The sequence below is a fragment of the Takifugu flavidus genome, chromosome 12, assembly GCF_003711565.1.
Source record: "Takifugu flavidus isolate HTHZ2018 chromosome 12, ASM371156v2, whole genome shotgun sequence".
Lineage (NCBI taxonomy): Eukaryota > Metazoa > Chordata > Actinopteri > Tetraodontiformes > Tetraodontidae > Takifugu > Takifugu flavidus.
In genome coordinates this window covers 6,043,770-6,069,372 of record NC_079531.1, presented here as the reverse complement: position 1 = coordinate 6,069,372, position 25,603 = coordinate 6,043,770, and the positions used below count along the sequence as shown (strand labels likewise).

The following is a 25,603-nucleotide window of genomic DNA, read 5'->3' as shown; positions in this document are numbered from 1 at the left end:
GCTAAAATTACGCATCGCTTTCAGCTGCATAAAGATCAGCAGGCACCCAAAGGAATGTGTGCACGACTTCGTGTGTTTATGTCCACGTGGGAGATAAACAGGAAATAACAAGCCAAAATTACCTAAACAAAACGGTAAAAAAAAAAAAAACAGACCACTTACCCTTCTCTAAACTGAGATTTCTGCAAACTTCAAGTTCTGCCATTTGGGACTGCGCTCACAAGATCCCTCCATGCGTCTTGGACATCATTTTTACCTCCTGATTTTGGGTGAAACGCCGTCAAAGCGTGTCTGACTGCTCCTTTTCTTCATGGTCAACTGAAGCGCGCCATAAAGAACAAACTTACACTTCGAACGATGGGAGGAAAAAACGCACGCGCGCACACAGACGCCCCGCTCCTCAGCGTCTAGCACCTTGCCTAATCTGCTGCGTGGATTCAGCCGTCGAGCAGCTCACATCCAGAGCCCCCTGCGCGCACATCCTCTCCTCTCCTCTCCGCGCAGCGCACGGGTGAGGCGATAAACCGATTTTTCCGCCGACACTGAAACTGGCTGTTAAGAGGCGAGAGCTTTAGACTGGCACTGAGGGAACGAGACTGAGTGAGAGGGCGCCGAGCAGGTGGCCGCTCTAGGTGAACATTTCATCAGTTTGTTTGTTTTTAATTTCCCGACAGCCTGCTTGGACTCCCCACCGAGACGAACTGGTCTCGCACCAGTTTGGTCTCTGTCAGTTATTCATCGGAGTCACCATTGCGCTGGCCCATTTTACACTTTGGGCCCCCCCGGGTGTGTGTGTGTGTGTGTGCGTGCGTGCGTGCGTGCGTGCGTGTGCGTGCGTGCGTGCGCACCCCCGCCAGCACATTCAAACACTGTTTATCTGTGGTAGCGGTTACTTGATTAGTGCGGCTGAAAAAGGATGTTGAAACCCAAACTTACAACAACATATGAGCTCTGTGGTGTGTCTGTGTGTGTGTCTGTGTGTGTGCGTGTGTGTGTGCGTGCGCGCGTGCGTGTGTGTGTGTGTGTGTGTGCGCGCCTGCCTCAATGTGGGGACAAGATTAACCAGTTTGAGAGCAAAGGGAGGAAATTTTGGGACGTGAGGACAGCTTCAAAGGGCTGTTTAAGGGTTGGGACTTGGGTATAGGTTATAGGTATAGGTTAGGGCCAGGTTAGGTGACTGGAGCATGCGTTAAATCAACGAGAGTGTGGAGGGGGGCATGCAGAGGGGACTGACGTAAACTCTTGTGAGATTTGCAAGTACTTGATATTTTGACATGATGGCTTATTTTGAATGACTGCACACACTGATTAGTGTCCAAACAAATCCAACAGCCAACCTGCTAGTGACTAAAAGACTGGAAATAAGGAGAAGTAAAGCCAAGAGGGAAAAGAGACCCGTTGTTTTCACACTGGTTCCAAGTACGAAGACAGAACACTGTAGGAAATCTGAGATCAGATCAGCCTGATCAGACAGTTTGCTCTCAGATGGATCTGTTCTGTTCCTCATGAAGCCTCGGAAACAAAAGCCTGAGGATTTGCTGCCTTTATGAATACATGCACTCATTTCATGCTCAATGAGCCATTCATTTGAGGCTTCACGGTGTTAATCAAAAGAGCACCAAGCAGAAGCCACAGCCGGCCCCGGCACAAACGAAAGAGACCAAACAACGGGTGAAATTTGTATCATCTTTTCTCGGCGCGACAGAGGGAACGTATTGACCAGCGAGTTAATCCATCATTCATAGCAGAGCCGTCAGATCGGCAGGGAAACACTCTCTCACACACGCGTGCGTGCAGTAACTGTCTGGATACTCGAGCTGATGCATCCAAACATTTAACTGCCTGACAGAAACGTCAAAAAGATTTTTGCTTCATCTATTTGGCCCCTGTGATTTATGGGATTCTTTTTTTTTTCAGAGTAACTGCTGTAGTCTGCCGTAAGGCAACAATAAAAATGTAATTTACGGATCTCTTATGTCATAAGACTGAACGTTGCTGGTGTCTCCACATTAAAGATTAGAAATGGGAGGCTTGGTAGTGGAGATGAGTCTCCCCCTACTGTTCTTTCATGTGATTTACAGTAATAGAACAAACGTTTTTCTTCGTGTGTGTGTGGGTGTGTGGGTGTGTGTGTGTGTGTTATTTACCGTGAAAGCTGCTGTTGTTTGATAGGAAGTGCCTGCGATACTGAGGCTCTCCTTTCCTGCTCACCACCCTGGAGCTCATGGTGGGAGGACGATGGACACGCCGGAAAAAAAACAATCTGGAAATGAAAAGAGCATTAAATTGAGTGATTTCTACTACAATCAAAAAATATCCAGATGTTTACATTCTACTACATGCATAGAGAAAGCTAAATTACAGAGGGTGTAGGTGAAATTCTGGCAAGAGTCGTAAATTCCTTCTGGCCTTTGGGCTGGATTTAACCAAGTAAACCCTGACTTTAAAGGTTTAAGTTGCTTGTTATTAGTCCAACAGCATTCTTCTGAAAATTCAATGACCATAATGATAGAAATAAAACTATTTTTAGGCAGAGAAAAGCGGAAACAAGAATACTTTCCCCACTTTACTCTACACATTTGATGCCCTTTGACCTTTGCTTCCCCATTAATCTTCTTTCCCTTTCTCCTTGCTATAATATCCGGATTCCCAATTTCCCCCCACGTCCTCCTCTTCCTCCTCTTCAGTTATCCACACCCCCCCACAGAAACCCACTCCTGAACATCCCCACACCTGTTGTTCTCCTGCCTGTGATTTATGGCCTCCCGCTGAGAATCTCTCCCTTGATTTCTCAGAGGATGAAGGCCCAGTAAACAGCGAGGAGCCTCTGTGACAGCTACAGGCGCCACGGCGCCAAACGCTGACCCGGGGAGTCCAAACACGGGTCAAGTATCTCGGAGGTGAAAGTGCTTTCCTCTGACCCTGCCCAAACCCCATTTTAAGAGACAGTGAGTGATGACGCTGATGTTTATTGCTGAGCATATGTTCCCCCACATGTCACACTTGGGGGAGGGGGGGGGGGGGGTCCGTTGGGGTCTGCCTGCTCTCCTGTTCTGTCCTTGATCTCTTCTCTCGGTGGGAGGAAGGTGGGAGATGTGGGAGGCGCTGTTCATTGCTGATCCAGCAGCTCCTTGTTGCATAATCGCAGTATAATGCTTCTAATTTAGTCCAAATCAGAGCTACGGAGCAGAGGAGCATCAACGGACTGCTTACAAGACAGTCCAGCCAGACTGGATGATCCGCTGATGTCTCCCCCAGCTTCAGTGTTGCTGTATCATAGCGAGCACAAAACACTTGGATTCACATTTGTCTCAGGTCAGCGGTTTATAAGCAAGACAAGGATGCTGTTATTTTGGCTCCAAGCGTTGACTGACAGGAGCGATGCTGTTTTTGGGAAGCTGTATGGACAAACAGCAAACAATAAAATGCTACAAGGCCCCCGCTTTCCTCATACTTCCATGCGCGACAGCAGTAATGCAATAAGGCAGATGCTGCCCAAAGCTGAAAGTCTAAAGTGTGGGCCTCAGAATAAAGTCCAGTATAGGCTACATCCAAACAAAAACCAATACAGGTAAATAATACTGTGATCGTGTGATAACGGGGCTGTTATAACTGTATCTGTGTATTTAACAATGGCCGTCTCAGGACAGGCAGACAATGAGAGCAGCATCTGTCACCCTGTATTGACATACGCCAGACAGCTTTCTGTTCAGACGTGCTTTAAGAGATCAAGGTCAGTTGCTCTATTTCACGTCGCCAGCTGCCGTAAAAGCTAAGTGATCATTACACATTCATCGATATCCGCGTCAGCTGGTGGCGCCGCGTATTTTCCCCCACGTTCCATCGCTACGCAGGTCAAATCTGCAGTTAGTGTGTAGGCTGATGAGTAGCTTAATGCTGCTGTTTCCAGACCTGATTTTGAACAATGCCATCACCAAACAGATACCTTCCAAACCTCAGCAATAAAGGCAAAAGGAAAACAAGCCTTTAGCGTCTGAATTACATGTGTTTGCATTCTGGGCGTGTGAGTATTTACACATTAACAGAGCTGTTCTCATCAGAGGGGGCGTTTAGAACGTCCGTAGCATTAGCGATGCAACAGTCGAGATTATATATATGTATATGACATGTAGAGATTTAGGAAGACCTTTGAAAGGTTCTCTGTGTGAGCAAAGTCACAAGATGCTGTTTAATGTGGTTGTAACAGAAGCTCTGTCCAATTAAAGGACACCATCAGGGAGAAAGCTGCTAGTATAGGATGTCCTATTCCTTGAAATGTTGTTTTCTTTTTATTTTACCCCACCAGAGGTGTGTGAGCAGCAAGAAAACATCGTATATTTGGAGGTTTTACTGTTTGGCAGAAGTTGTTTTGTGAGAGGACGGAGAGAGAAAACCCGACCAACCTTTGTTGCATTCAACAAACTGAGAGAGCTGCAACTGAGAATAAAGAATTGCTTTTTGTATTGCAGGGGTTTGATTGACTGACCCGTTTGTTAAGGCGACATCCATTTCTGCTGGATTTGAACATGAATGAACACGTTATCCTTTAGAAATGTTTAACTATAAACCAAACTTAACAAATATATTGTAAATTTTGCTCCTAAAATCTGACAATTATAAAATACTCTGCACTCTAAATGAGCATGTTCCAGAATGAAAGATGAAAGAGAGGCTGTAAAATCTAAACCGCCCGGCCAGACGAGTCTCTGCGAGCTGATAAGGAGACAGAGGGACCCTCGGGGTCGCGGGAGGTCACAGTTGCATCACTGGCCGAGTTTGTCTGGAGACCCACGCGACGGAGCTGCGAAAGCAAAACCACAAAAACAAAAGAGGATCTGTCGGTCTTCGATCGGGGAGGGTTTCCATGTAACGATCAGACGCGAGTCAGGACAACACACCAGTGTTCCTGAAATGCCCTGATTTACTTTTGATTTGTGTTGCCGCATGCATGTGTGCGAGTGGTGGGGTGAAACTGAGTCACATGGTCACATGTCAGCTCCCCCTTTTCCAGCGGAGACCCCACTCCTCGGATTCAAAGTCATTTGGAGCATTTTGTTCTGTCCTTTAGAAATATATAAGCTGAGTTCAGGAGGTTCTGACCCTCATACATACAGTAGGTGCACAATAAGTCATTCAATCCCAACCAACCCCCCCCCCCCACCCATTTCTTGTCTCATTACTTCCCACTGAGAAACTTCAATTATTCACGTAGGATCACAGCGCCCATAGAGAGTCGGGTTACCACTCCTACAACTCGACACCAGCAAGCCGATACGCTGCTCACAATGCTGTGAGTCACAGAGTAACAAGGGAGTCGCTTTTCGGGCGATAAATTCCATTACACACCCACCCACACGCGGAATATCTGGCTTACGCTGGAGATAAACCCGTGATTATGGGAAAAGTGGATGAAATGTGTGCCCAGGTGAGTCTGGGAAATGAGGAATTTAAAGATTCCCACAGAATCAACCCAAAACTGCTCACACCAGAGGGTGACAAGGCCAAAACATGAAAGCCCACCTTTCCAGGGGTGTCCTGACAGCTGTCTGCCTCTTTAAATCCTTCTGTCCTTCACACCCAATCTCTCTCTACCACTCAAATCAAATCAAGAAGTCCCAGGGGACCCGGCTCTGAGATGGGGGGGGGGGGTGCCCCATCTCTTTCTCACTGGGATGGCTACTGGCTGAGAGCAATAAAGGCCTTTGTTAAACTGCTCTGCTGCAAGTCTCAGTTGTTACAGTACAAAAGGAAGGAGTTGAGGAACAGTGAAAATGTCTCGGCAGTCACACAGCCATACAGGGAAAAATCAGGTTGGAATGTCGAGTTTTCCATCTACACTTGATTGACAGGTGCACATCTGCACCGTTTACAGCATCCCGGCAACCGAAACCCAAAGTGGCAACTTTAGAATAATCTGTACATCATGTGGTCGACCTGTCACACTCCGTTTCTGTAAATAAGTGTCAGACCTTCACATGCTCACTTACTTCTGTCACTTCAGTTTCAGGTTGTAAAACCAGTTTCCTCACTGCAGCAGCAGCGGCGGTCCTCGGGGTGTCAGGCGTCCACGCCACATGGCGCAAATCCCGGAGGTTAAAGGGAAGGAGAGGATCCCAAGAGTTCCAGTGGTGTGGGCAACTACCCACCACTCCAGCAGGCACAGCGCCTTTTCAAATGACTGCTACTGGTGCAAGACCAGTGGGGTGGGGGAAAAGCTGGACTGGAGCTGGAGCGGAGTTCAATTAAAAACAATCTGAACAAATGACTGACTCGCTCATTTAATGTCTTTTGAAGAGAAATTTATTATGTTGGCTGATGAAAAATCTTTTCTGAATCATTTCCATCAGGTTGAATTTAAGATTGACTGAATTTTACCAACAATAGCTAATTAAATTCTGGGAGTGAGGATATTTCTGATAGCTCCCTCTCCTTTGACAAATCGCTATCATACTTTTTCCCTCTTCTCTATCCTGATCGCTCCATCTGGTGGGATGCAGAAAGCCAATGCCACCCATCTCCCGGGACGCCACTCTGCCGTGGTTTACCTCCCACCCCTCCCCTGGGTGACAGTCCAAAGTCTGGCAGTGGCCACCAGCCAGAAATGCACCTTACAATTTAAACCAGCCCACCAATCAGGAGCCTCTCCCTGCCCCAACAGTTGCTGCTAACATTTGCACAACAAAAGAAAGGCGAGTCGATTCATCGGCCCGCCCCTTTCCTGCGGTCCCCTTCCACCCCGACTCCTCCTCAGCTGCCTTTGTGCTTCGGCCCCCCCGCTGAGATCTCCCCCTCCAGCCCTGGTGACCCTCCTCTCCTTCGTGCACCGAACCCCTGAGAGGACGCGTGCTCCTTCCTACCGCGGTTGTGTGATGAATGATCACAATCACATGAGCGTAACCCAGCAAACACGGCTCCTCTGTAGGTTATCAGCAGGTGACACACACTTCCTGGACAAAGAATAAACAGCTTGACAGCTTTTTATGGGGGTATTATTAGACACACTTTTCTGTCCAGTTTCTTCGCTTCAGTGGGCTGATGTTGTCATGTTGGAGCCTAAATTCCCCCGACACAGAGGTGCTTAAACCCCCCACTCCTGGCTCCCAAGGGTCTTCACACTGGCCAATATAGAGTTTAGCCTTTGCCTCGCTTTGTGTTTCACAGTGGACGTTTCTATGGCAACGGCAATCTATAGAGGGACAATTGCCCATCTCCATTTTAAGTACCATTAACATACCCTGCCCCCGTCTGGTGCCGAGTGAGGCGTCCGTGCACACTCACAAACACACACATCAACAGGGAACTTTGTGTGTAGCTTTAAAAAGATCCGAACAAAGTCAAAGTAACGAAAATCAGTATTCAAGTGGGGGAAAAAAGTCTGCGTCTCATCCTGTCTTCTGAAAGATTCTCCTCATCATTCTGATGACGCTGCTGTCCAGGATTGCTCTGGAGACTCTCTCCCATGTGCTGTCCCGCTGCCACAGGCCCCGCCCCTTCCTCTCGGCTTTGACCTCTGCCCTGTGCAGCCGTTTGTGGAGATGCCAGTAGATGCGAGAGTCTGTCCGGACCCCGACGACGGGCGCGGTGCGGGCTAGGCCGAGCCAGAGAAGCTCTTCATTCACACAGCGGCCCCACACTGACCCCTGCTGGACATGAAAGGGAAGGCAAGTGATGCAAACTTTAAAAACACAGTAGGAACGTCGGCTGCAGCATCTCAGTCGACCACCGCCTCACCTGGCTGCGACGGACCAGGCAGTGCAGCATGTCGTCCTCCCGGCTGATGAGCTTCAGCCAGACGGTCTGAGCAGGAGCCAGGTTCTCCTGGAGCCACACTCTGCCCTCTGGGGTCAACTCCACGCCTGCAAGGTGCACCAGTATGGAGGACGAGTCCACCCCTAGGGAGGATGACATCTTTGACAACAAAACCTTTCAAACTGGTTTGGTGTTATTTTCAAACATGCTTCACTGTGAAGTTGCTGGTGGAGCAACCTGTTAAAATTAAATGCTAACAAACCAACGCTGCAGATTAGCTAGCCCGTCACTTGTGTTTGGAAGTCTATACCTTTGACTTTTGACAGTAATGGCGAGAGGACAGGCAGGTATATGGGGACGTGTTCCACCTCCACCCCTCTGTCTGAGACAGAGCGGACTCTCCCTCTGAGGCTGACGTTCCTCTCGATAAAACGGGCGGGAATCTCAGAGGCGGCTCGAAACCTGGTTGTCTAAATAGGCGAAGACACGCAAGGGCAATATTTAATAAAACAACATGATTCAACTTAAAACAACATGATTTACAGCATATGGGGGTAAAGTTTTGTCCTATTGAATCCATTTGAGTCCACATTAACTTTGAACAATAATATTTTTATGTTGCTATAAGTGGTATTGAACACCGATCTGGCAGTTTTTGTCTCTCACCAGTTTGAGGCTTCTCACTATCACAACAACCCCTGTGGCTGCCAGCACGGTGCTGATGTTCTGTCAGAGAGACACACAGAGACAGAGATGATGTCCAGGTGGACAATTCTGACAGGTGTCAATCAGTAAGATGCCATAATGCAGACTGGGGACAACTGGGGATGTCTCGGTCAACACTGGCTCACATCAGCAGATGGAAACTGGGAGACAAAACACTTCCTACCCTCACAAATGTTAAGTTATCATCCACAAAGTGGGAGATCGTGGACACGATGTTTCCCTGGTCTCTCCGATCCTGCTGGTCGTCTCTTCCTCTGCGGGGCTCCGGCATGTTGTTCATATAATAGATGTATTTTCATAGATTTAGCGTTGACTGGGGAGAAAGGTGCCTATAGCGCCGCCATCTTGGTACAGGGTTAGACGCTGCTGTTTACGGACATCTACGAATATCAAAGTAGAATTATTCGCTGAATTTGGGAACAACGTCCAAACTGTTTGTTTTGTTGAAAGCTTCACACCTGTAGATGTTACAGGGTGTTTGAGTATTTTTTTAAAAAGCTGATTTTACGACCCAAATACAAATTCTACTTAATCTTATCAGCAGACGAGCTTCTTACAAAACTGTTCAAAGATTCAGTACTTCTGCGACGCAAATGGATGCTCTAAATATCGGACCACACGGATCAAATTTTGTGGGATCACTTTTGACAGGTAAAATGTAAGTAACTGACAATACTGTTGCGTCCGATCAGAACCCGGAAACCGATCTGAACCTGGTCGGTTCTGCGCATGCGTTATTCTGTGCGCATGCGCGGACATTTTTACGTCACGATTTCTCCCGTATTTCATTTAAATACTTTTTTCTATGCACGAAAAAGTTGCGATATACTGTTTAAACTGGTTGAAACGTCACCTGATTTGTTTTTTGTTTGCTTGCTTTAAAATTTACATTTGTAATTGTGAGATTCGGCTGGAGATCAAACAAGATCAAATGTGAATATATATAGCTAAAATAATAACATAGTAGTTATTATTATAGTATTATTGTAGTAATAAACGCCAAAAAAATCATAAACGATCTTTTCTTGTAAAAAGATAATTTATAGAAAACATCATTTGTCCGTTTTTATCCTCATGAAGTGAAGATCAAGAATATTTTAGAAAACACTCACATAAAAAGATGTTGTATAAACTGACCTTTAACCTTAGAGAAGACCCCCCCCCCCCCCCCCCCAGTGAGAGGTCCCTCATCAGCCACATATTGACCTTTTTGCTTAATTATCCAATAATGACTATTAAGATTACGATTGTTTCCATTCTCATCAATCAGACCTGAATTTTTCCGCAGGAATGTTGTCAAGTTCTGTCACGTTTCTCCAAATTCAATAATCCTGCTCGTTAATTGGTGGCCAACAGGGACAAAGGCTTTATAAAACAAACAAACAAATATAGAACTGGTGACATTATTGGTTCTGTTTCAGGCCCAAAGAACGTCCATCAATAATTTCACTTGACCCAGGCTTTGATCTTTTGGCAAAGATCAAAGAAAAGATATTTCTGGGATTAATCAATAGACTCAATAGATTCTCAATTTTATTTAAAAAAATGAATAAAAACGGGGCGGAGGGGGGGTAAATATAGAAAAGGGAAACAAAATTAACAAATTTGAAAATGGGAGTAGGAAGAAAGAAGCACCTTTTACGCCCCTTATACACTCACACGCTGCAAAATAATTATAATAAAATAAATAATAAATATAAACTATATGTCAATATAGTCATCCTATACATATTCTACGTGAACATCCTTATAAATATACGTCCCTCTCCACACATACATGCTGCAAATATCATCTAAATCTGCAACATATAGCGGATGCTGATCAAATCCATCGATTTAACGGCACCAGATCACTTCTAGATCATTATTGCTGGACAGTCACCAGGCCAGGCTGACTTTTAATGCCATCAACCTTTAACTTTGCCTCTTTTTGTTGAGGATCTTGTTTCTGTCCGTCTGTGGATCATATTTCCTCCACGCTCCGCCGGATCCGCCTCTCTGGGGGGGACACATGAGGGGAAGTGGGGGCTGTTGGGTAAAGTCTCCTCCCTGTGGCCCAGTGTGGCTATGACAGGACGCGGGGGGGGGGGGGGCTAAAGTGCGGCCGAAATAAATGCGCAAAACCTGCGCAGCCGCAAGTGTTTGCGCTGCGCAAGCGACAATATCTCATTGCGCTTTGCCCCCCCCCCCCTTCTTCTCATGCACGTCGCAGCTGAAGGAGACCCGAACGCGCACACGCACCTTTGTCTGCACAGCTTGACCTAGATAACTTCATACGTGCGGGATGTGTCAACGCACAAAGGATCAGCCAGACAATAGACGCGCAGCCCGTGCGCATGGATCGACACACGTCGCGCAAAACAGCAGTTTTTGAACCCCCCCACGAGTGCTGCAGCCCACGGAACATGTTTGGTAACAGACATCGGTGTGGAATGACCGCTGACTGCATGACAGATGCACCGCAGCTCTCATCTTGTAAACTGTGAAGTCACGGAGCGACTTGAAGACGGATGACGCCCCCATTAGCGCAAATTGGCCAATGGGAGCCGAGAGGCAGAGTTGTCCTCCTGGCCGCCATTAAAGAATTCAATCCATGAACTGAAATAATGGAAATCCGCAGCACCCATGGATCTGGCAGAGGAAAGTAGCCGATGAGTCGTCTGTCTGAGCTGGCATTTCGTCCCTTTCGAGAGCGCTTTTGCCATGACGGAGCGCCCTGGATGTTTTAGCGAAAAGGACGGCGAGACAGCTAATTGTTTTATTTAGCTAACAAGCTAGCGTTTGGAGCTCTGGTATGTTAGCTTTTGTGCTAGCAGGCTAGGAGAGATCAGGGGGAGGGGAGAGTTCCTTTGCTTTGAAATTGTTTCAGACCAGTTAGCTCGCATTAGCATTAGCACACCAGGGAGTAAGCTTTTGGTGGTGAAGTTGTTTTAGTCTTTGAGCTTTTTTAACGCGCATACAACTTTTCTGTTGCTGTTGCCTTTGTCTCTTGTTTGCCCGGGCCGTATTAACGCTGACCATTTGATGTTAAAGTCATGTACAAGTAAGCTCGAAGCTAACCAGTTCAGACAATACATTTCAAATAGGATTGATGAATCGAATAGCTACTAGCTTCCAGTTGACGCTATCTGGCTGCCTGTCCAACGTTAGCTTCGGTACCGGGCTAGCGGTGGCTATCCCCGGGTAAGAAGTTCTATGTTTGACTAGCGGTGGCTAGCAGGTTACCCAGTGCTTTAACAGTATAATCACAACTGAACGTCGGCCGTCAACGACTCGAAGATCAGCCCTTGCCCCAGACGGTGATTGAAACGATGGACTTTAAAGCCACCACTTCGCAGTGAAACGATGAATCCGTGCTTTGTACCAAACGGGGCCAGTTTGGAGGATTGCCACTCCAACCTCTTCTGTCTGGTAAGTCTGTCTCTCTGTGCTAGCTAGCGTTAGCTGTGTTTCTGAGAGGCCAGAAAGCCATTTTGGCTAATCAGCCAACAAGCTTTGTAACGTCACTTGCAGACTGGCGTGACGGAATCGGGCCTACAGTTTGTAATTTGTGATCCAGTGCTGGATAACTTTAGGAACAAACACTGTTTATTGCATATCCGCTAAATAGTTTAAATCCCCCTTCCGCGAAGCTAGATTACGCTTCTCCTGAGTCGCTGCTTTAATTGTGCGAGATATCAGAGTAATAAACACTTGAATCAGGTCAGGCCAACAGAGAAATCATTAAAAATATGCCACAATCTGTTATTATGGATAGAGAACTGTTACAGTGCTGCACAACAAGTAAAATCCTTCAGTTATTTCCCTTTAAATTTACAGCAAACGCTTTGAGACCAGTCTGGTGAACCAGCTCATGCACTTTATTATTATTATGATTTCGAGATGCATTTATGAGCTCACATGTCCTGCACACAAGCGCTGCGAAACTTTCCAAGATGTCAGCAAGTCTCACACTTTCCCATTCAAGTTGATTTTCTGTGTTTATAAGAAACCGAGTCTTCGGCTTGTTGCTACTTTGCAGGCGGGAGGAAACACAACCGGTGCAGTTGTACAGGCTAACAGATGATCAGTGTTCTTAATTCACTAAATTCTCTCTCTTGTCCCCCGCAGGCCGATTTGACTGGAATAAAATGGAGGCGTTTTGTGTGGCAGGGTCCCACCTCCTCGCCCATCCTTTTCCCAGTGACAGAAGAGGACCCTATCCTGTGTAGCTTCAGCCGCTGCATGGCTGCAGACGTGCTCAGTGTGTGGAGGAGGCACCACACCCCGGGGCGCAGGGAACTCTGGCTTTTCTGGTGGGGGGACGACCCCAGTTTTGCCGAACTTATCCATAACGAGCTGTCAAGTGAGTGTCCTCGAGCGTTGCGGACGAACCCCGTCCGTGTTCGGTGGAAATTTCGCAACGTCTCGGCATCATCTGTTGAGTTGCCAAACATTTCGTGTTTTCCCTGTAAGGCGATCTTTTACTCACAAGTGACTCATGACCACATTTTTTACAGTTGTAATATGTATTGGCTAAAGAAACATGGTTTCTATAGTGTCGGACCTCTCTGACACCTCTCAGGTCTTGGGGGGGCGCCGGTACCTGCAGGGCAGCAGTGGCCCAAAATATAAAGTTCTAGAGAGAAAGCAGAGTGATGGAGATGCACATTAATCTCAGGGGAAGATGGAACTGCTACAAGAGGAGGCGAGTTAGGTTTTAAAATATTACAGGTTTTAATTAGGTCGCTCAGAGCCGCCGTTAATCACCGCAGCGACGGGTTTCATTATGACCCGTCACACCTTGGCTAATTTTTCTCGAGGCTGTTTTTTTTTTTTGGTTTCTAAAATCTGTTGAAGTTCTGTGATTAATCCCAGGGTGGATTCCCGCGTGATTAATGGCTTCTATAGCCGCAGGTGCCGGCCAGGTGTTGTGCGTCCTGTCGGAAGAGATCCGCAGTCATAAAGGAATGGCGCTAATGTTGCTAATGACCCGGGATCGCTACCCCTCACGCAGCTCAAAACACGGTGTTTGGAGGAACGCGCGTCCTCCTCCACGCGCCTGAAGGTTGTAGGATTTAGCCAACAGTGATGGCGTTTGTAAGAGCTGGGGCGTTTACGCATAGGAGAGCGTTAATTAGCCTAAACTGGGCAAGGTGGGCATGTTTCAAAGCGCGCGCAGTCTGTACTTGTATTTCTGTCGTGGTAAGAGTCTCGCTGGAAGGTGCTGATTCAGATGTTTGTCTCCAGGCGAGGAGGACGGCGAGTGGGAAAGCGGCCTGTCCTACGAGTGCCGGACGCTCCTGTTCAAAGCCATCCACAACCTGCTGGAGCGCTGCCTCATGAATCGCGGCTTCGTCCGCATCGGCAAGTGGTTTGTGAAGCCATACCAGAAGGAGGAGAAGAGCATCAACAAAAGGTAACGCCTGCGTCCCCGTAGAGGCCTTCTGGGGCGAGCTAAACGGAACATTATATCACGCCGTCCTGCTTCTGCTGTTTACTATGAGAGTATTTGTGATTAAGTGCTCAGCAAACAGATTTAAATGTCGTAAGCTGCTGAAATAAAGGAGCGTTGCACACTGAAAACGCTTTAAAGGAGCTGTCAGTCACGCTGGTGCTCAGTCCTGGGATGTTTGAGAGTCGCCCAAATGTTCTTTAGACAGGAAAGGTTGCATGGTCGTGTCTGGGGGAGGTCAAATCGCTGGAAACACGGAAAAATATGGAAGGAATCGCCGAGTCGGGCTTTCCTGCACACCTCCCGTGGTTTCCTTTAGCTTCGGATTTTTAGTGAGGGTCGTTCCAGACCCGAGTGCCTGGAGATGCACCAGGGCAGCCCGGAGCATGTGCACGCTGGCCAGCAACGCAGCGCCACATGCAGCACAGATCGGAACAGCTGGCTCGGCTCCTCGGAAGTTCGCTTTCATTTCCTGCCGTTGGGGGAGAAACTCGAGCGATCGATCACGGACGCGCACGCTCCAATCTCCCACGGAATCCTTCGGCGGCGACATGGCGGCGCGTGCACGGCGGGGTCGAGCGTGTTTAGATGCAGCGTGTTTTGTGGGGGGGTGGGTGTAGCCGTCCGGGCAGATCCGCCCCTCAGACATGATCCGGACCGACTTCTGAGTGATGTGGATCCCTTTGATTCAGCTGTGGGTCGGACCTCAGAGGTGATCCAGCTTGTTAGGGTGCTAAAGATGTGCCCGTGTTGTTTTGGCAGCACCTACAACAGGACTTTGGCAGTCCCTCCGTCCCCCTGCCCTCTCTGGCTGGTAAACAGGACAGTTTTTGGAAAGTGCTGAGTGTGCACTGTGGTTTTGCAGCAACCGTGTCAACAAGTACTATTTTAGTCCATTTAACCAGCTGGCCTTCGGGGGTAGCGGATGTAAACTTCAGTATTCCATGTACTCAGTCGGGGTTGGAATAATTTCCCAGATTTTGTCCCGTTCCCATCGGGAAAAGGGTCACATTTAAGCAGAATGTGTGTAAATGTGGGTGCGTGTTTCAGGGGAAAAGCAGCCTCAGGCTGCTCAGATCCTCCTGTTTTTATCCTCCTAACAATAGATGCATCATTGTGCCATCGTTGCATTGTTTTAGTGAACATTTTCACTAAAACACATTTTTCCACCCTCATCCTGAACATTCTAATCTGATAGTAATTAAAATAGCACTTTACCTTTAATCTCATCCATATTTTCTTTTTTTGGTCAAGTGCACTTATTGATTTTTGACATTTTACTCTCAATAAGTGGATCATATGTTGTTGTTTTTTGTGCCTTTTAAAGTTTATTTTGTATTCACCCATTCTGGAGTAAAAAAAGCAACAAAGGAGGTCATTTTAGAGTTTTGGAGGATTTCTGCTCCGTGTCCTCCTGGCTCCTTAAAGCAGGAACTCCTGTTTTCTCCATGTTCCTGGACGCTCGATGAGTATCGTCCACATTTTGCTTCCAGCCCCAGAAGGCTGGCGAGCAGCTGCTGACGCTCCGCCGCCAGTGCGTCCTCGGGCCCAGTGTCCTGCAGAACCTGCAGAACGGAACCGGAACCGTTCTCAGAGTTAGAAGCTCTAATCAGACGTGCGATCGAGTCCATTTCAAAAGAAGTTTAAAGTAAAACTTTCTGACCGCCTCCGTTGAAATCCGACCTCTCATTCTGTCCCGCAGCGAACATCTGTCGTGCGCTTTCACTTTCTTCGTGCACGGAGACAGCAACGTGTGCACGAGTGTGGAGATCGCTCAGCACCAACCTCTGCAGCGGCTGAGCGAGGAGCACCTCAGCCTCGCCCAGCAGAGCTCGAGTCCACTGCAAGGTAGGAAAGAACAGGAAGTGGAACGTTTGGGAAGCAGGTTTTGATCGGTGTGGCTCATTATGGGCTGTCCTCCGCCTCGCAGTCATCCTGAGCCCCTACGGCTTGAACGGGACCCTCACCGGTCAGGCGTTTAAGATGTCGGACCACCCGACTCAGAAGCTCATCGAGGAATGGAGGCAGTTTTATCCCATCAGCCCCAATCCCAAGGAGGTCCCGGAGGACAAGATGGAGGACTCGGACTGGGAGGACGACTCCCTCGCCGCTGTGGAGGTCCTCGTCGGTAAGACGGCGTGTAGTTTTTAATCTTTTAAGGGACAAGCTGGGTGAAAAGTCTGTTTTAAAATAACTGTCTGTGTTGGTTCCAGCGGGAGTGAGGATGGTTTACCCCTCCTGCCTGGTGCTCCTTCCCCTGACAGACCTCCCCGCTGTGGTCCCCCAGGGCTCAGCCAACACCTCAGGAAGCATGTGCGGTGCTCAGCAGGGCCAGGCCGCCCACAGAGATCCTGCCATCTCCTCTGTCACCCTGACTCCCCCGACATCGCCGGAGGAGGCTCAGGCTGGTGAGATCCGCAGTGGCCGGCTTTTAATCCAGCGGTCAACTCCAGGTTCACAAGCTTCTATTTCTGTTTGCACAGACTACCAACTGGCTCAGAGATGGCCCAAGTTGTCGTCGGCGTCTGACGGCTACAGCTCCAACAACACTCTTCACGGGGGGAAAATCCCCCGCAGGATGGCCGGTCAGATGGTAGAAACTGTGTGGCAGGAATATCATCTAAACCGCACGGGACACAAGTATGTATGGGCTTGGTTTCCACGCAAACGTTCCAAAAGTGCCTCTGTGCTCAACACGTGCACCGCTTCTGTTTCTAACAGGAGGAAGTTTCCCACTCTAACCAACGGCACCTCCGAGGAAGAACCTGACAGGACTGGAATTTGGGATTTCGTTGAGTCCACTCATGGGCTGCATTGCAATTGTTTACGGTATGTTTGAGTGTATAAATCGCCAAATTGTTTATGAATATATGCATATTTCCAGTGTCACTGATTCTTCATGCTCCCACAGGCATAAGAATCCAAAACAGCGATCCAACAGTACCTCAGGACACCCACCATCTTCTGGCCAGCTTTCACAACCGATCCCCAAACACAAGCTGGGGGAAAAGCTGGAGAAGTCCGAGAAGCAGCAGAAGAGGCCCCAGACCCCCTTTCACCATCGCAGCTCTGTGAGCGAGGAGCAGGCCCTGGAGCCGCAAACCCAGAGGCTGTGCTTGAGACCGCAGGAGGAGGGCTCGTACCCCAGCCTGCACCACGTGGACGCCGTGCCCTCCAAGGCCCCGACCTTGCACACGCACGGTCCTCCTGCAGATCTGGGTGGATCCCCGCCTCCCCCTCCTCTCAGCCCACATCTCTGCGACCACGCCGACAGCGACGGCACTCCAGGCGGAATGAAGAACTCCTCCACGCCCATACACCAGTCGTTCTACCCGCCATCCGTGGAGCCGTGTATACTGCCGCAGAAAGGCTCGTCTGAGGAGCCGCAGCATGAAAACGCACCCCTGCCTCTTCCTTTCCCGCCCTCCTACAGTGAAACCCTAGAACCCACCATGTTTGTGGGCTCCGCAGTCAATCCCAACGAAGACACCACCCACAATCCCTGGAAATATTTCAACCTCCCCCGGAAGAAGGCGTTCAACTTCCCGACCCCACAGCTACCTGTTGATAAGACGCGGGACGATACTGGAGGGACGGAAAGCGTGTCTTCCATCACAGAGTAAGCCTTTTTCCCCAGCAAACATTCTCACCTCTGTAACCGTCTGACCCTCTCTGACCCTCTCTGTCGTCCTCGTCTCAGGGTGATGTCAAGCTCCACCCATCCCCTGAAGGTGTCCCAGGAGCTCATCAAGACCTACACCCAACGGAGGAACAGCCATCTCGTCTCCACCCCAGGAGACGCGGAACAGAGCGACGAGCCGGACCCCTACGCCTTCGTAGAGGGGGACGACGAGTTTCCCTTCACGGAGAAGAAGGACAAGCCAGGAACTGAGAAAGACGGCGTCAAGAAACACAAGGTGGGCTTCAGAACATCCAGACTTGCACCTGTGGCCCAGTAGAGGAACTTTCTTCTCCTGTTCCCATTGATGTAACTTAAAAATGAAAAAAAAATGTTTGTTTTTAATTATTAAGGGGGATGACGGAAGTGGAACTTCAGCAGATGGTGAGAACTCTTGTCTGGTTTTTGTCATTTAGCTGTTATGTAACTGAATAAAATGCTATTTTTGTCCCCTTACTCTTAGTTTGCTAATATCTCACTTGCTTGCCGCTGTAGATGGCCAAGGCCCAGCTGGTAATAAACCCTCAGCATCAACCAGCCTGATCCACGTGAACGATTTAGCGGTGTCCTACAGTGACCTGGATAAAATCTTTAACTCTGACGAGGATGAGCTAGCTGTAAGTGTAAACAGTGTGGCCCAACGCTTCTATTTCCTTTACCAAGTCTTTGGGAACTGCTGTAGAATTCTGCTGATATGTTGGATCACAGGTTTGGCCATAGTTGATTTTTGTCTCTTTACTCAGCCTGGATGTAAAAGAGCCGGTGTTGGTTCAGATGACAAGTTTGCTTGTAAAGAGACGAAAGCAGCAACATTAGACCCCCATTCCTGTATAAGTAAGCAGATGATTTTAATATTCGCTCGGCAGAACATTTGCAAACACACGCGTTGTAAGAAAAGTGAAACTTCCTGTTCCTCTAGGCTCGGCAGACCTGCATCAGATGTTTCCCACCCCGCCCTCCCTGGATCAGCCTGGATATTCTCCTATGAACTCCGGCACTAAGGATAGCCTGGAGGCAGGAGCAGATGGGAGTCTGCTCAACAACCATTTCAAGATGGAGGTGGAGGAAGGGTTCTGCAGCCCAAAGCCATCTGACATTAAGGTACGGTGTGCTACAATCCAACCAGGTGCCACAGCACGACTGGAAAGCGCCCTAGCGTTCTTCACCACTTTCCTTTCACCTTCAGGACTTCTCCTTCGTGTACAAGGCGGAGACAAGTCAGATGTTTGTGGGCTGTTCCATGTACGCTCCCCTGAAGACGCTACCAAGCCAGTGTCTGTTGCCTATCAAGCTGCCTGAAGAATGTGTGTATACGCCCAGCTGGTCTCTGGGCAAAATGGAACTGATCCCCCCCGTAACCAATGTCAATCTCCTCGCCAAAGACAGGTGAGCGAGCATCGGACCAGGAAGTGTAGCTTTGTTTACTGTTTATCATGATTAGATCCTTTGTTAGCCTTTTCTATGCTAACCGTCGTTAATCGCCTATTTTCTGTCGCAGCAACATCCCCAGTGTAGAGCCAGACTACAGCCAGACCTACACACCTCAGACCCACACACCCTTCATGTCCAGCAGTGCCCCTCCTAGCAACAGCGGCGCCGGCATCCTGCCCTCCCCAGCGACACCGCGCTTCTCCGTGCCCACTCCGCGCACACCGCGCACTCCACGGACTCCCCGCGGCCCTTCAAGCGTCCAAGGCTCGCTCAAATACGACAACTCTGACCTTTACTCTCCCGCTTCCACCCCCTCGACCTGCCGCCCGCTCAGCTCCGTGGAGCCGGCCACCGTGCCGTCCATCCCCGAGGCTCACAGCCTCTACGTCACGCTCATCCTCTCCGAGTCTGTCATGAACCTTTTCAAGGACTGCAACTTTGACAGCTGCTGCGTGTGCGTCTGCAACATGAACATCAGAGGTGCGGACGTGGGCGTGTACCTCAAGGACAACGGCGAAGCGCAGTACCCCTGCACCTGCGGCTTTAGCGCCGTCGCCAACCGACGCTTCGGCCAGTCCGCCGGGTTGTTCCTGGAGGATGAACTGGACGTTGTCGGACGAGGCTCCGACTCCAGTCGAGACACGGAAAGGTGCTTCGAAGAGCTGCGCGCCTCCTCGGTGCAAAAGGCCGGCAGTCTAGTGGAGAAACCTCCGGACAACCTGATCATGCTGCTGCAGGACCAGTGCACCAACCCCTTTGCCCCCATGGCAGGCGTGGAGCACTCCAAAACAAACTCCCCCCCGACTTCTTTTCTGAGAGTGGAAGAGCGAGACTGTTACAACGACTGCTACATGGCGCTGGAGCACGGCAGACAGTTCATGGACAATATGTCGGGGGGCAAAGTAGATGAAACACTAGTGAAAAGCACCTGCCTTCATCGGTGGCCAAAATGCAAGTGTGCGTATTTCTTCTTCCATCTTCGGGCACGTTTCAGTGCTAAATAATACAAAGGAGCACACAATAAGTTGTGTATCTGAACTGTTCTTTGTTTACTTTCTCTTGCAGCAGCAGACATGAGCAAGCTGTTCTCTCAGGACGTCCTGCGGGTGTTGTTGTCTCTCCAGCCAGTGCTGCAGGACACCATTCAGAAAAAGAGAAGCGTGCGCTCCTGGGGCGTTCAGGGACCGCTCACCTGGCAGCAGTTCCACAAGATGGCCGGGAGGGGATCGTATGGTGTGTTTAAAGTCGAAAACTGCTTGTGGTCTCAGTTGTATCATTTATAATTGTGAACCCTCTTCATTACAGGCACTGATGAGTCCCCCGAGCCTCTGCCCATCCCCACATTTTTGGTGGGTTACGAGTATGATTTTGTGGTGCTGTCTCCTTTTGTGTTGCCCTACTGGGAGAAGCTTCTTCTGGAACCTTTCGGGTCTCAGAGAGACGTGGGATACGTCGTCATCTGTCCAGAAAACGAAGCTCTCCTCAGCAGAGCAAAGACGTTTTTTAAAGATTTAAGCACTACGTATGAGGTAGGCGTCTTCCTGCATGAAACATGGTTTCCTTCTTGCAACAGGATTTTATAATCGCACTTAATTTTTCTGAACAGGCCTGTCAGCTTGGCCAACACAGGCCCATCTGCAAGAGCCACCCCGAGGGTATATTGAAGTTTGGTGCCACAGAAGGAAGGAGCGTTACAGAGCAGCCTTTTAGCGACTGGTTTCTCAAGATGGCTGCCAGAGATAGATACAATGAAGCCTTTAATAAGCTCAAACTCTTCGCGCAAGTGTGTTGCTATGATCTAGGTAAAATCTTTACTATTTGCGGAGTCCCAGATCTGCGCGGTTGAATTTTTAATGCTAATTCTGTGTCATTCTTAATTGTTTTCAGCTCCATACCTGTCGGAGCAGTCTTTGGATAGCTCTCTTCTGTCCCAGCGCAGCCCAGCTCTGGCCTCCTCATCCTCCCCCTCCCAGATGTCCAGCTCTTCCAGCATCACCTCAGGAACTCAGAGCACGACCACCTCTGCCCAACCCGCCCAGATCAGCAGCACTCCTCCCTCTTCCTCCTCAGTCTCCCAGACTATGGCGGGAATGACCCCATCCAAACCAAGCTCTTACTCGCCATTCGGGAACACAGGCTTGCAGAGCAACAGCTCTCAAAACGGACCTCAGGCAACATCACAGGGTACCGCGGGCCCAGCAGAAAATGGACCCTCTACCAACCAGAGCCAAGGATCTGCTGAAGTGCCAGAGAGGCAAGTTACCAACAAGTCATTCAAGTGACTTTGAGTCACCTTGGTGCAAAAGGTCACAGCTGGAAAACAGCTGTGGGTTTGCAGAAGATGGTCACAGATAATTGAATTCATCTTTCCTCCTCAATAATTTGAGTTCTTTAAGCATGCGTTGGTCCTCAGGCGCACAAACAGCTTGGTCTCTGTACTGTAACCCCCCTTGTTGGGTGCTGGAATGAAACAAATGATCAGGAGTCTGTGGGGGGTATTTACACAGTCGGTGTTGATGATTGATCTCCTTTTCTGATTCCTAATCTATAGTTTTCCTTCTCTCAACAGTACGGTAGAGAGGGACAAAGTGGGGAAGCCGACAGACGGAGAGTCTCACGCAGTGTCTTATCCGCCTGCCATCATGGTGTACATCGTCGACCCCTTCAGCTATGAAGACGCAGACAAAGAGGCCCATTCCAGCACCTACACCCTGGGCCTGCTGTGCTGCTACATGGAAATGCTCAAACTGTTGCCCCCGCGGATCAGAAACGCCGTGTCCGTACAGGTAGGCGCCACCGTGGCTCCCTTCAGTCTTTTAACCTTTTGAGGGTGTCAGATTATCACATCGATACTTCACAGTTGCTGAACATCAGCTGATTCTGACGCCAGCTTCCCCAGTTTAGCAACACATTTAGAAGGGAAGGAGCAGGCATGCAGAGATTAATGGAGGCGTTAACTTCCACAACCTTCATTCTGTTGGTGATCGCTTCATTGAACAGGAAGCTGATACGCGCTAATGTGTGAATGTAATCACAGCTTTAATGGGCTTCTTTTTTATATCTTCAGAATTGTGCTGTAAGTATAACAAGTAATTCCTTTTTTAAAACGGGATTGTAGCTGTTAATTAAAAATGAGGCTTATTCAAGTTTCATATTTAACTGTTTTTGATGAGCAGTGTGTGATGAGAGCCACTGTTGTGTTCTGCACAGATCGTTCCCTGCCAGTATCTGCTGCAGCCCGTGCACAGTGGGGAGCGCCACGTTTACAGCCAGCACCTCAAATCGCTGGCTTTCTCCGTATACACTCAGTGCCGCCGGCCTCTGCCCAATTCCACCAACTTCAAGGCACTCACGGGCTTCGGTCCGGGTCTCGCCATCGACACGGCGCTCAAGAACCCAGAGGTGACCCACTGCTCTGCTAGCACACGCGATTAAGATTGATTTTCTGCGTTTTCCTTTCGAATCGTTCTGTCACGCTAACTAATTTCCCCCGTGTGCAGCGGCCAGAATGTCTGCGTCTGTATACGCCTCCATTTATTTTGGCACCGGTGAAAGACAAGCAGACGGAGCTCGGCGAGACCTTCGGCGAAGCTTCCCAAAAGTACAACGTCCTGTTTGTCGGCTACTGTCTGTCCCACGACCAGCGCTGGCTGCTGGCTTCCTGCACCGACCAACACGGGGAGCTACTGGAGACCTGCATCATCAGCATAGACGTCCCCAGCAGGTACAAGAAAGGGTTAAACAGCCCCACGCCAGCGCTGGGAGGGTCAAAGGTGAAAGCGAGCTTTCAGTTGTTTGTGTTTTTGCAGAGCTCGCAGGAAAAATGGCAACATCAGGCGGGTCGGCTTGCAGAAGCTGTGGGATTGGTGCCTGGGTTTGGTGCAGGTGACGTCTCTGCCGTGGAGGGTGGTCATCGGGCGGTTGGGCAGAATGGGTCACGGCGAGCTGAGAGGTAAACGCGCTTTACTCTGGCGTCGATCCCACGCAGGTGCGTCGCCCGTTCTCCTCCGAGCTCACGCCCACGTTGTTTTTCCAGACTGGAGTATTTTGCTGAGCAGGAGGAACCTGCAGTCCCTCAGTAAACGTCTGAAGGAGACCTGCAGGATGTGCGGCATCTCCGCCGCCGACACCCCCAGTATCCTCAGTGCCTGTCTGGTCGCGATGGAACCGCAGGGTTCCTTTGTCGTCATGCCAGGTAAGAGAGAAGCTCGAGCCCAGCGCCACCGTTTGGCGTGAGAGTTGTGGAGCTGATTGCTGGTCTTCCTCCATCTTGTCAGATTCCGTGTCGACGGGTTCAGTGTTCGGTCGCAGCACCACTCTCAACATGCAAACGTCGCAGTTGAGCACGCCTCAGGACACGTCCTGCACGCACATCCTGGTGTTCCCCACTTCTGCCATGGTGCAGGTCAACACCAACACTTCGGAGCCCATCGACATCAACTTCAACCCCATAAATCCGGGTACGTTCCTAAAGGAGACTCCAGAGTAACACAGACATTGGGTGGAGTCCCAGAAAGGCAAACTCTGCCCTTCGTTCACAGATGGATCTGATGGAATGGGCATCTTTGACCTCTTCGACAACGACATGGTTGATCCGGACCTCATCAACATCCTTCCCAACTCCCCCACAACCTCACCCGTTCACTCTCCGGGATCGCACTACCATCACGGAGGAGATGGAAGCAAGGTCTGCCATTATTAATATTCTTATTATAACTGTCCCTCACTCATTGTAAAAGTGTCATCAGGAGGAATAAAATGTGCGTTTTGCTTCGTTTCTTCACGCGTGCTGTGCTTCCTCGCAGGGCCAGAGCGCCGACCGTATGGAGTCCCACGAGGAGGCTCTCAACATCCTGCAGCAGCCGATGGCTCTGGGCTACTTTGTCTCCACAGCTAAGACCGGACCACTGCCCGACTGGTTCTGGTCAGCCTGTCCTCAAGCTCAGAACCAGTGCCCAGTCTTCCTCAAGGTGCACAATCGCTCCGAATTATTTGTAAGCCTGTTGGGTTAATGGCTGCAGTAGGAATATTCTCATTCTCCAACTCCCCCCACAGGCTTCCCTGCACCTGCACGTGTCTTCTGTCCAATCGGACGAGCTCCTCCACAGCAAGCACTCCCACCCTCTGGACTCTAATCACACGTCTGATGTGCTCAGGTAAGCAGTTCTCTTGAAGAAGCTCAGCGTCAGTAGAAATGGAGCGATGTTTAATGTGCTTCTGGGTTCCGTTCCACAGATTTGTTCTGGAGCAGTACAACGCCCTCTCCTGGCTAACATGCGACCCTGCCACCCAAGACCGCCGCTCCTGTCTGCCCGTTCACTTCGTGGTGCTCACTCAGATGTACAACTTCATCATGAACATGCTCTGAGCTCTAAAGGGATCTTCAGAGATCTATTAGGCGGATTGCTCCGAGGTACAGTCCCAAGGACCTCACGCTCCCATCGGAGCAAACGTGGAGGAAGCTTGGCTCCTCCTGCTCCTTCCAACTCCCAACTGGAAATTTCCACTCAATCAATCAGATGCCAAGAATCCATTTTGGAAGCTCAAGGGACGTTTCATAAAGGAGAATAAATTGTCTTTTTAATGACTGTAGATTGCAATCTATGAAATTTTATCTTAATGAAATGCCTGCATATATTATTTATTGTAAGTTTTTAAATGTGGAATTTTTAATGCTTAATATCTTTTATATATTACAAATCTTCAAGTGTGTACATCTCGCTGTAAAGGAATTGGTTTAAGAAGTGTAATTTTCTCAATTACAACGTGGAAAAACCTGTTCAAGTGAATTTGCTGTAGATTGCTTTTAGAATATTATTTTTTCAGAGGGTACAGACCTTTTTATTGCCATGCTGTAAAAATGAAGTAAAAGCTGGCTCGGGCATTTGTGTCCCACCCAATGAGTGGATGAGACTTACCTCTCTGTCTGCTTTGGCTCCAGAGTCTCTCGCACAGTAACTCAATGAGCTCTGAAGAGGAATTCAAAGGTACAATGTCAGATTATATATTTTATATAACAGATTTAGGTAAATTGTGTGTGTATATGTGTATATATAATTGTGTGCCGCTACTGATGGTGCAGCTTCTGTTTTAGGAATAAAGTGCGTCTACCTTAATTTCCTGTTGTCCCAGATGTTTTCCTACGCTTTGCTATAATATTTAATATATAACATTAAAAACTAGTGTTTTGGTTGTTACGTCTAGAGGTGCTAAGCAACTAGGAGTGCAAAAAAAGGTTGGACCGAGTGCATATCCTGAGCCACTAATTTAGAAAAATAATTACTTTCACAGATGTTGAATGTTTTGTCAGTATTGGTGTGTTTTTCTGGCGTCGTTGAGGAGTGTAATGATAATGTGTTAGCAATGTGCAATCAAAGTTTGGGATTTTTTAAATGTTCACAATAATATTCGTACCTTTTTGGAGGCGTGAACTACTGCTCCTGCTGTTATGGTGCATGTGGGCGTGTCTCGTACGCAAGGACGCGCTTTACGTGACTATGGGCGTGTTTTGTCGTCGTGGGCGTGGCTTGACGTGCCACAAACGCAGTCCCAGGGAATCAGGTGTACCACTCGGTATTGTCCAC

At 49.0% G+C, this 25,603-nt stretch overlaps 3 protein-coding genes across 6 annotated transcripts in view; 1 reads left to right on the top strand and 2 right to left on the bottom strand.

Annotated features, from left to right (window-relative positions):
- plch1 (phospholipase C, eta 1) overlaps window positions 1-715 on the bottom strand; it is a 34,190-nt gene extending 33,475 nt beyond the window's left edge. The window contains exon 1 of the mRNA XM_057049759.1: window positions 163-715. Within this exon, the coding sequence (XP_056905739.1) occupies window positions 163-205 (43 nt within the window). The 5' untranslated portion in view covers window positions 206-715. The remainder of the gene's footprint in view (window positions 1-162) is intronic.
- Window positions 716-6,277: 5,562 nt separating this feature from the next.
- c18h3orf33 (c18h3orf33 homolog (H. sapiens)) lies at window positions 6,278-9,196 on the bottom strand. Of its 4 annotated transcripts, none has more exons than XM_057049756.1 (6): window positions 8,934-9,196; window positions 8,639-8,855; window positions 8,416-8,475; window positions 8,060-8,219; window positions 7,732-7,892; window positions 6,278-7,643 (listed from the first exon to the last, which is right to left on the bottom strand). In XM_057049756.1, the coding sequence occupies exons 2-6, from the start codon at window positions 8,753-8,755 to the stop codon at window positions 7,383-7,385; spliced, it is 759 nt and encodes a 252-aa protein (XP_056905736.1). In that variant the 5' UTR covers window positions 8,756-8,855; window positions 8,934-9,196; the 3' UTR covers window positions 6,278-7,382. The 4 variants fall into 4 exon arrangements, with proteins under 4 accessions (XP_056905736.1, XP_056905737.1, XP_056905735.1 ...); XM_057049757.1 differs by having other exon boundaries at window positions 9,033-9,188; XM_057049755.1 differs by having other exon boundaries at window positions 8,639-9,196.
- A 1,515-nt stretch (window positions 9,197-10,711) lies between these two features.
- Window positions 10,712-25,135, top strand: LOC130534884 (mediator of RNA polymerase II transcription subunit 13-like). Its single transcript, XM_057049513.1, has 30 exons — window positions 10,712-11,886; window positions 12,586-12,820; window positions 13,705-13,873; window positions 15,612-15,757; window positions 15,840-16,037; window positions 16,123-16,317; window positions 16,393-16,549; window positions 16,631-16,738; window positions 16,821-17,528; window positions 17,610-17,826; window positions 17,942-17,972; window positions 18,084-18,205; window positions 18,332-18,422; window positions 18,508-18,689; window positions 18,775-18,974; window positions 19,087-19,976; window positions 20,085-20,252; window positions 20,325-20,548; window positions 20,626-20,821; window positions 20,907-21,273; window positions 21,589-21,805; window positions 22,230-22,421; window positions 22,520-22,743; window positions 22,829-22,971; window positions 23,056-23,214; window positions 23,297-23,479; window positions 23,561-23,706; window positions 23,825-23,989; window positions 24,075-24,175; window positions 24,255-25,135. Exons 1-30 carry the CDS (start codon window positions 11,821-11,823, stop codon window positions 24,385-24,387), a joined length of 6,333 nt encoding a protein of 2,110 aa, XP_056905493.1. The 5' UTR covers window positions 10,712-11,820; the 3' UTR covers window positions 24,388-25,135.
- The last annotated feature ends 468 nt before the right edge of the window (window positions 25,136-25,603 follow it).

Excerpts from the sequence above, each read along its gene's own strand:
- c18h3orf33 (XM_057049755.1), bottom strand. The coding sequence starts at position 8,755 with ATGAACAACATGCCGGAGCCCCGCAGAGGAAGAGACGACCAGCAGGAT. Across the intron at positions 8,476-8,638 it reads ATAACTTAACATTTGTGAGG|AACATCAGCACCGTGCTGGC; the intron begins GTAGGAAGTGTT and ends TCTCTCTGACAG. Across the intron at positions 7,893-8,059 it reads ATTACTGTCAAAAGTCAAAG|GGGTGGACTCGTCCTCCATA; the intron begins GTATAGACTTCC and ends CATCCTCCCTAG.
- LOC130534884 (XM_057049513.1), top strand. The coding sequence starts at position 11,821 with ATGAATCCGTGCTTTGTACCAAACGGGGCCAGTTTGGAGGATTGCCAC. Across the intron at positions 18,975-19,086 it reads AATCTCCTCGCCAAAGACAG|CAACATCCCCAGTGTAGAGC; the intron begins GTGAGCGAGCAT and ends TTTCTGTCGCAG. Across the intron at positions 22,972-23,055 it reads GGGTCACGGCGAGCTGAGAG|ACTGGAGTATTTTGCTGAGC; the intron begins GTAAACGCGCTT and ends TTGTTTTTCCAG.